General features: G+C 38.7%; 1 protein-coding gene and 1 pseudogene across 1 annotated transcript in view; both read left to right on the top strand.

The window, feature by feature from the left end:
- The window catches only part of LOC137994732 (putative nuclease HARBI1), a 67,690-nt gene that overhangs the window by 338 nt on the left and 57,352 nt on the right, over window positions 1-10,000 (top strand). The window contains exon 2 of the mRNA XM_068840329.1: window positions 924-1,034. Within this exon, the coding sequence (XP_068696430.1) occupies window positions 995-1,034 (40 nt within the window). The 5' untranslated portion in view covers window positions 924-994. The remainder of the gene's footprint in view (window positions 1-923; window positions 1,035-10,000) is intronic.
- On the top strand, window positions 6,520-7,857 carry LOC137994190 (uncharacterized; annotated as a pseudogene).

Here is a 10,000-nt window from a genome sequence, read left to right as displayed (position 1 = left end):
GCTGTTTCCTCACGTGTGCGAATAGACCAATTCGGCTAACTCAGTGTTGTACCCAATTCAAATCTCTCGTCTCGGGGTTAAGATTCTTTGTGTGTTGAATTTGCATGACAATGAAGCATTCACATTTAAATGATATGGAAATTCTTGGAACGAAACGTTTTATTCCCAGATGTGATGTTAACGGGACACAAAGAAAGAACGGACCACGAGTGATTCCTGCAACATGCTGTCTTTTTTAATCTTAAAGTCACGCAATCAGTGCTACATGTATGACTTCGTCACAAAACATTACACCAGAGGATTTGAATTGGGTACAACATTGAGTTAGCCAAAATTGGTATATTGCGGAGAGAAATTCGCCCCGCAAGGATCAAACATGTTTGATATGTTTGGCATTCTCACATGACTTCAGTGATTCAAGACATGGAGCTGGAAAAAATTGAAATTCCACCTTGCCCAACGGGCAAGCAAACCTCGCGACCACTTGCCCGACGGGCTCATCCACTCGGCCAGGTTATTTAATTTATTCATACAAAAGAAAAAGAGACCTAAGCAATGTAAACCCTTTTAATGGAAACTATTAAAAAAGGAAGAGTGGTATGTGCGAGTTCTACAGTTTCATGTTTTCAAGATTACAGTTTTATGTTCTCTCAACCGGTTAAAAGTGAATTGCTGCATTTAGATGTGGATACATCCCAGAGGAGCTAAAACTGACTTCAATAGTCACCTATGTTAATCAGGAGTTACTCTGTGAAGAGTGTGATCTTGTTAGATGTTGTGCCTCTTCAAGCAAGGACTTATTATTAATTTTGTACAAATATGGTTGCATAAACAGTGATTTATAAAATGGAACCAAATTTCAAGTAGAATAAGATCTGCCTCTTCAGTGACTTGTTTTAGATCTAGAGTTATTAAATTTTCAGGTGAAGTACAGTCCGAGTGTGAAATCTGCTTGTCCCAGACACACGGACGAGGGTTTTCTGGAGTGCTGAGGATGGCGTTGGAGGAAAAAACTCTGATGCTGCTGATGCCATGTGAGAATGCCATGTAATTTGTAGACCAGTTCATGCTCTTGAGTACATCATGGGTAATCAGGGCAAGATGGAGAGAAATTCAAAGGTTTGTGTGGAAGTTCATAGCAATGAAAAGTATTCATGATGATTGCAATTTTGGGTTTTTTTATTTTCCAAAACAGAAGATATGCGCCCAAAGGTGCGGCACAATAAAGTTGGAGAGAATGGCTATTGTAGAAATTATTTATTAAACAAAGTTTCTGCCATACATTTCCTGTAATTCCAAAGGCACAAAATTACAGAGAATGCATGGAGACAAAAAAGCAATATTTAGGAATTCCAAAGAGTAGTATCAAGTCCAGTTCATCTCAGTTGTGAACTTGAACTTATTTGTTTAGTTTATGAAGGCCCTAGTCTATAAAGGAGAGTCACGTACAGTTAATTTATATATGTGGATTTCCTGCTATGTTGCCCTGATTACCCATGATGCACTCAAGAGCATGAACTGAATGCTTGATTGACCAAGCTCAACTTGTTTCTCACAGTAGCTGTACACAGTGAGGAATTTGCGAGACCAAAAATATCAAGCATGTTTGATTTTATCCTCATGGCCTTGTGAGGTGAATTTTTCACCAAAATTTCCCTGAAAATAATGGAAGATTTCTGCGGCCATTACAGGGATCATTGGCAAACAGATGGAATGATCCGTCAGCTTGGCAAAGTTTGCAATGAGTTAACAGGCGAGGCTCAAGCAAGAGGACCAAGAATCATGGAGTTTGCTCCCCAATTTTATTAACTGTGCCGTGGAAGACCACAATTTGACATAAGAGAAGAGCATTTAGCTCTTCTTCTCAAGGACCACTGACTGGTTGGCTAACATTTACCGGTAGCCCTGTTGAGCATCGGTCGGTGAGGGAGGTCTTGAGTTCAATTCCGGTCGGACCAACACTCAGAGACTTTATATAACTGGGGAGAAGGTGCTGCCTTTCCTTTGTAATTGCATCCACAAGTAGTTAGACTTGGAGTCTTCTTGGATAAGGACTATGAAGACCTATAAATTGTAGGTCCCATATCACAAGCCTTGTTCATAAACTCCGACACACTATTCAAAACAGAGCAGGGTACAGAGGTCCCGGTGTTGTGTTGTGAGCTTAATTCTCCAGCAAATGTGGCAGGGTTAGTAGCGCTGTTTCAAAAAGGCTTATGTTGTATGAGGCCTTGCAAGCAAAACCATGAGTCATAAGTCAAAGGGAACATTGCAGAGTTGTGGAGCATGGAGGATGTTTGTTTCCCTTGTGTCAAATTGTGGTCTTATCAAAATGGGAAGCGAATTCAATTACCTCTGAATCCGTCCTCGCCTGTTAATTAACTCGTTGCAAACCTCACCAGGCTTGGGAATCGATTCATCTGCAGTCAACTCTCTCGTAAGCAAACTCCATCAGAAATTGGAAAAAGAGTCCATTAGTACATGTAAAGCTTTCCGCTATAGAGAATTATTCCCATAACATGACAATTCAAATACATGTTGGACTCTTGTTCATGTCAACGAACAGACAGCATGCTTTCCCACAGACAAATGTAGATTGCTCTATCAAAGGTCTTATTTTTGTTTGTATTGCAAATTAAAGACAAATTTCATTGCCAAGAGTCAATTAAAATGAATAATACATGGAGTGTCCACTTAAGAGAATGTAAACAAAAGAAAAATCCAATTTTAATTTCAAGTGTCCTTGACCGTTTACGATATAGTGCCTGCTTACCGGAATGTGTAAATACAGAGTTTGACTGGAAGGTATAATGAGGAATGAAAAAAATTGTCTGTTAGTAGAGCTGTCGTTAGCGGAGGGTTGACTGTCTTTGCCAATGTTAGCTGTGACGGGCGCAGAAATCTTCCATTGTTTGCTTTCTCATAATGCATTGGATCTACATGAAACGCTTCAGAGAAGAGTGGAATTCCCAGAAACATCCCAAAACTATTAATCCATCAACCTTCATGGGATCTGTCAAGTTTTTCCCGGGCAGTAAGTATCTGATTCACTGCGTTATGAATTTTCCACCCCGGTTTTCCTTTCGAAAGGTAAAATCACTCATGCATGTTGGAAGGTGAAAAGTAAAACATGCATAAAATGATCAAACAGAGATAAAATGGTAAGACTTGCATGTTGAATGATGAACAACAGGCTCTAAGTAGCCTATACTCATGCACAAGTATTTGTACCTTTGTTGACAGTTTAATGATAATGATAATAATAATAATAATAATAATAATAATAATAATAATAATAATAATAATGATAATAATAATAATAATCATAAGAAACTGTAGCAAACACTGCTAAAGAGTGCTCAATACATGTTTGTGTAGAGCGGTGTATAGAATTAAATGACTAAATGAAAATACACAAGATTCCCTGCGACTCTGAGTTTCGTGCGTATGCACTCATCAGGCAGATTTAATGAAGAACAGACTTATTAGCTAGCTATATATACATATTTACGATGAGTAGAACAATGGGGTCCTGATTACAATGGGTGAGAAGGGCGGAACTGGGGGTGTGGTGTAAGACTGGCTGAGCTAAAACAAGCGCAATACAATAGCTATTGTGTAGGACAAAATATCCACTCTTGAAAAATCACTGAAGCAGTTATCAACCGAAGTATCAAAAGTTTCGATGGCCATTGATCAGGTCCAAGAGTATAGCTATTCCTACAATATCAAACTTGTTGGCGTCCCCGAGTTGGAACCACTCAAAAATGCCTTCAAGACCTCGCAGCTTTGCTCAAAAATCTTCAATGCAATTGGAGTAGATGTCAAACCGTATGACATCGACATAGCCCACAGGATTACGCCACGCCATGCTACCGAACGACGACCCAAACCTATAATTTGCAAATTTACACGAAGGCTTATTCGCGAGCAAGTTATGGCACGTCGTAGGGAAATTAGAAATGTAAACCCAACGAGTATCGGTCTACAGGAAGATGTCTCTCTGGATCAAGTTGGTATCTTCGACCATTTGACGCCGCGTCTTCAAAGCTTGCTTGCAGATGCAAAGAAATTTAAAGAGAGGTGTAATTATGCATTTTGCTGGGCCAAAAATTCGATTGTATGGCTGAGGAAAAGCGAGGGATCTCGACCCATCGCAATCAAGAGTTCAAGGGATTTAGATAATCTTATGTCCCGTGAGCAGTCATCAAGTTAAGGAAACATAAGTCAAGTAGCAATACAACCAACTAAGGTAAACAAAGCTCTCTTACAAGAGCTTCCGTACTATTCATGTGATATTATTCCTTCTCACGGTCAGTTTAATAATAGTTTAAACACAAGTCTCCCTACCAAGAAATATCTTGAGCGTTTACCAAGCTTTAATGAATTAGATATATTTACTCTAAACAGTTTTCCCGATAGAAGGTCTGATTTTGATCCCTATACCACAGCTATCAGCTGTAGATACTTTTCTCCCCATAGTTTCTGTCATTTTAAAAGACAATTCCAGATTTCGTCTAATTCAACCGATGGACTTTCATTTTTTCATACCAATATTAGAAGCCTGAAAAGTAATTTAGAAAAATTTCAAACCCATTTACTAGAAGAACTTGATTTTCATTTTAACATAATTGGAATCACAGAAACTAGAATAAGAAATGAGCTTGGAGATTTGGATTTTAATCCCATGATACCTAATTATAACTTTGAGTATGTGCCGACGCCCCTTTCAGCTGGAGGTGTTGGCATATACATTGATCAAAGATTCAAATATACAGTTATTGAAAAAACCTCTAATGAAGCTTATCAGGCTCTCTGGGTTGAGTTGCATTTGCCAACAAAAGCAAATATGATTTGTGGTGTAGTCTATAGACAGCACAATTCACCAGAACATTTTCAAGAATATTTTGATGAAACAATTGAAAAACTTAGTGCCTCTGGGAAGAAAATTATCTTCATGGGTGATACTAATTTAAACCTTCTCCGTTTTCATTCCTGTAAATATGCTCAAAACTTTATTCTCTCCCTGCAAAGCTTTAACTTAATGCCAACAATCGATAAACCAACAAGAGTGTATAATAATTCTTATTCACTTATTGACAATATCTTTATAAGTAATCTTGAAGATTATAAAACCAGTGGCAACATAATTTCCGATCTAACCGATCACTTCTCACAATTTTGTTTTCTTCACTCGGATAAAACTATTTTCAAGCATGATTGTCACAAAAATTTAGCACGGGATTATTCAAGCTATTCTGAAACAGAATTTCTACACGACCTTTCCCAACTTGACTTGATCCAAGCAGTCTCAAAAAAATGGTGTTGCTGTCTTTGAGTTGCCAGATGTATTTTGATAATTCAGTGCTATTAGAAAAATTCCTGTGGGTGAATGTTGACTTTTGTTGAGTGTATCTTTGTTTAAAAGTTCCTTCAGTCAATCCAATGTAGTTCTTGGTAGTGGTTTGATTGGCTGTCGTAGAAGTTATTTGTGCATTATAGATCAGGCTGGTGGTTAAGCATTTATTGTCGAGAGGGCAATTTTGTTGGGATCTGCAGTTACATAGTTTGACGCTATTGTCGTTGATGTTGTTATTTGATAAGATCTTCTTGTTATGCTTGTTTATTATGGCTCCCATATTCTCCATACAGCTGTAACTTACTTTGATGTTGTTCATGCTGAAAAGGGTGTGATACTTGTGTTGTTGAGGGAAGTGTTTAGATACGAGCTTAAGGAAAGATTTATTCTAACAGCTCAATCCGTAGGACGGCAACTCACAAAGTTTGAACGGATGGTTAGGTGCAGTCAAGATGCGATGATATGGGCACGACCAGGGTTCTTGCTAAGTTTTTGCACAGGAGGTAAAAAACCAAAAATAGCAGGTAACTTTGTTACCTGCCCCTGCATGGGCTGGCGAGCTTAAGTCTTAACTTGACGTTCGTATCGATCCCTGTCACATGCCAGCGGCAGCTAAATTAATTTAATACTCAGCAAAAGGAAAGTAGGTTATGCTATTTCATTGATTTTCACTCACCACCGCTTTTCTGATGCTTTGGTTGAAAACTAAACTCCCAAAGACCTTTCTGTCGTTTTCCACGCATGGGTGCCATGTTATAAACGTTTAATAATGGTTATGGGGGGTTTCCCCTGGCCGCGGGAGGAATGGGAAGGAAACATGGCGGACATCGTTTCAAGGGATGAGTTGGCAAAATCAAGCTGGATTGCTTTAACAAATGGTATATTTTCGAGGCGATAACATGTGCCAGATATCTTCACAGGATTGGTTGGAGGGGGAAGCAATATTTTCCCAGAAACGAAATGTAATTTCACCTTTGAACAGACGAACATTCCTTGGATAATTTCGGTAAATACTTCATTGAAACAGCCGGTAACAATTAGGGCCTGTTTACATGGAGGTGGGGGACCCCAGGTAGGTGAGGTAACCCGCCTAGCCGTGGTCGAAAAATGGCCCGCGTTTACATGCAAACTTGTAACCCGGGGTCCTGGGGTGACGTTACCAGACATTGTTGCGTGGTCGCTAGGCATGTAAACAAAGATAATGGCGGACGAACGACGCATTTTGGCGGTCAGTGTTCTTTTCTGTTTATTATCTGCTCTCGCTGCAGCATTTCAATGCTGCGGCTTTTTACTGTCACTTTTGATGATACAAAGCTTCCGCCAAAGGCAGTTAACTGCTCAGGCAACGCAACAATACAATGCTAGTGTTGCACGACTTCTACGCATCCGAAGAAGAATTAACCGTCGAGGTAGAATGTGGAGAAGTTCGGGGAGGACAGAACAGTGGTGGCTCAACTTGTTCAATGGAATTTTGCCAGAAAGGGAGTGGAAGAAGAACTTAAGGATGAATCGTGCGGTTTTTATGTCCATAGCAGACGAATTGCGACCCTTTCTTCAACCTGGTAGGAGTCCAAGAGGACTTGATGTGTTGTCAGTGGAAAAGCAACTTGCCATTACCCTATACTTTTTGAAGGATCAAGGCTCTCTCACGATGACAGCAAATGCATTTGGAGTTGCGCATTGCACAGTCTCCGTAGTTGTTCGAAAAGTATGCAACATTATTACTGATGTTTTAGGTCCAAGATACATAAAATTGCCCAATACCGTTCAAGAAATGAAGGAACTTATTGATGGCATGGAAAATAAATATGGTTTTCCACAGGCCTTTGGATGCGTAGATGGTACACATATTCCCATTGCACAACCAAGCGAGAATCCTCATGACTATTTTAGTTATAAACTGAAATACACCTTGAATGTTCAAGGAGTTTGTGACTGGAAAGGGCTATTTTTAGACGTCGATGTGAAATGGCCAGGGAGTGTGCATGATGGAAGAGTCTTTGGTAATTCGAGAATAAACAGACTTAAGAGAGGAAAGACTTCCTATGTGTTATAAAGAAATTTTACCAGGCTACGAAAACATACCTGTTACATTGTTGGGGGATCCTGCTTACCCCCTACTTCCACACTGCATGAAGGAATTCCCCAATACTTGCACAAATGAAGAGGTTATCTTTAATAACATGCTTAGGAGTGCTAGAAACCCAATAGAGTGTGCCTATGGCCGTCTTAAAGCAAGATGGCAAATCTTAAACAAAAGAAATGACATGGGATTGAATGTTATCCCCAGCATTATTTATGCCTGTTTTGTACTTCACAACATTTGTGAGTTGCAGGGCATGAATGTAGAGGATGATGTTGTTGCACAGCAAATGGCACGTGATAGACTGGCACAACCTGAAAATGCACCAGACCGGTTATATTCTTTCAACACTGCTGAGGGAGCTTATGTGAGAAACATAATCACATCCTTCTACAAGGAACACATTCCTCACTGATTTGTTTATTTAGCTTATACTGCTATCTAAAATAAACAGATTCCTTTCTGAGTGAATGTAGTCATAATCACATAAAACTTGTGAGGTTTTAATAACAGAACAGCAAGCTAACTAGTGGAATCAAGATCGTTCCACTTAAACTAAAACATAATCCTTTGGGTGTGTAGATGGTACACATATTCCCATTGTACAACCATAGAGTTGTAACTCTGTTCCTTTTTTTTATACTTGAAAGCACAGTTTTATAGGAACTCACTCCACCTGTCTATTATAGAAATCAGTTGTAGTGTTTGTTTTGTTATTTCATTAATTTCCTGGTGGTATTGTCTAATTAAATAATTTCTTTTGTTCTTGTTCCAGAGGCAAACTCGATAGTTTTCATGGCTGTTTAGTTCATTGTGTTGTTATTTTACTTGGATTTAATAAACTGTTAAAATATACTCGAACAAATGCAAGTTGTCTGGATTTATCTTGTTGTTGCTTTATAGAACAGCTTAACTAGCCCAAATGTTGGAGTTATAACACCTTGCAATTAAAGATGCATTTAAATAACATTTAAACGCTTAAATAATAATGTTTTACATTCCTCATATATATTAATATGAATATGTACTGGAAATCATATAGATTAAATATCAAATCTTTAAAGGGACCTGTAACACAACAAATGTCTTTTTGTTCATCTAGGATATCACTGTTATGTAATCATCAGAGCTGAAAGCTTTCATCTTCTAATAGTGTACGAGTAGGCCCTAGAATTGGTCCTTGCTCATTGATGGACTGCATCACTTCCTCACTACCAATTCTGCTGAACTGGGAGGGTACAGAACGTCTGGTTAATGGGGTACAATAATTGTTGTTGCCATATGAAGTGGGGATGCAAAGCCACTGTATGTATTGAAATGTGGGTGGGAAACTTGAGGAACATTATTCTGGGGTTGACCAGAGAGAGCCATTGCCAACATTTGCATCCCACTGGCAATTCCATCTCCAAGAGATGTTAAACACATGGTCATCTTTGATATGGACTCTTCCAATGTCTTGTTTGATTGTTGAAATGACTCCATCATTTCTTTCTTCATGAGAAGATCTTCTTTAGCAGTATTCATCAACAGCTGGTCTCGTTGCGCCTGGGACAGTGTTTTCTCCATATGCCTTCTCTTATTGTCAACCAACTTGGGGATGTTGGAGAGAGAGACACCTTTACTTTTTTTCTGACCTGGGGATAGTACTGGGGTTTCTGCAGATAGGCTTTCACTGGAGGAATCAGTTGACTCTACAGTTGATGCATCTACAATTTGTAAAATTGAATAATTGGAGGTAAAAGAACTGTCTTACAGAAGAATTATTTCTTCTTTCTAAAATAATAGTCATTTCCATCACTTGCCATAAATCAACAAAAGTATGAACAGGCCTCTTGCCTCAGTTGTGATCAACAGCCAATAACTCTTCATAATATCCATTCAACATGCAGCACTCACTCAGGCAATGAATATCATGGGAATCATTACTAATGATAGAAAATTGTTTTCATCTTTCAAATAGTACCCCAAGTAGAACAATACGAGAAGATGACTGTTAAATTTGTATGTTGATATTGGAGATTCAAAGGTTAAAATCTGTTTTTATATGGCCATGGGGTTTAGGACTCCTTTAAAAATTATCATTTGGCCTTTTAGCCATATATTGTAATAAATAGATAGATAATAAATAAATAAATGAATAAATATAAAAATGAAGATTTAACTTTTTAATAACACTAACCTTCTAGCGTTTCATTATGTATTTCCGAGCTGATGTCTGTTCCTAATGTGTCCTGCATCAATTCCAAAGGAAAGGGACGTGGTAGCTGGCGAGCCACCCCATATTTCCAGACAACAGATCGAAATTTTCTTGAACAATTTTCCCACTACCACTTCTGTTCCCTTGTTCACTGCTGTGCGGAAATCTTGCCTCACGTTTCGAATCTGTTCTTTCACTCTATCGTACCCTTTTTTTAAATGAGTTCTTTCACTATCTTGTGGTTTTTTGAAGGCTTCGTATTCTTTCTCACTCATTTCTTTGAGCGGTTTTTATAGGCTTCAGTAACAACCTCGGGACCAAATTCTTCTGGAAAATCGGCAGCCATACACCGACGTATCTC

Source organism: Montipora foliosa, chromosome 3 (genome assembly GCF_036669935.1).
Source record: "Montipora foliosa isolate CH-2021 chromosome 3, ASM3666993v2, whole genome shotgun sequence".
Lineage (NCBI taxonomy): Eukaryota > Metazoa > Cnidaria > Anthozoa > Scleractinia > Acroporidae > Montipora > Montipora foliosa.
This window is presented reverse-complemented; position numbering and strand designations above follow the sequence as displayed.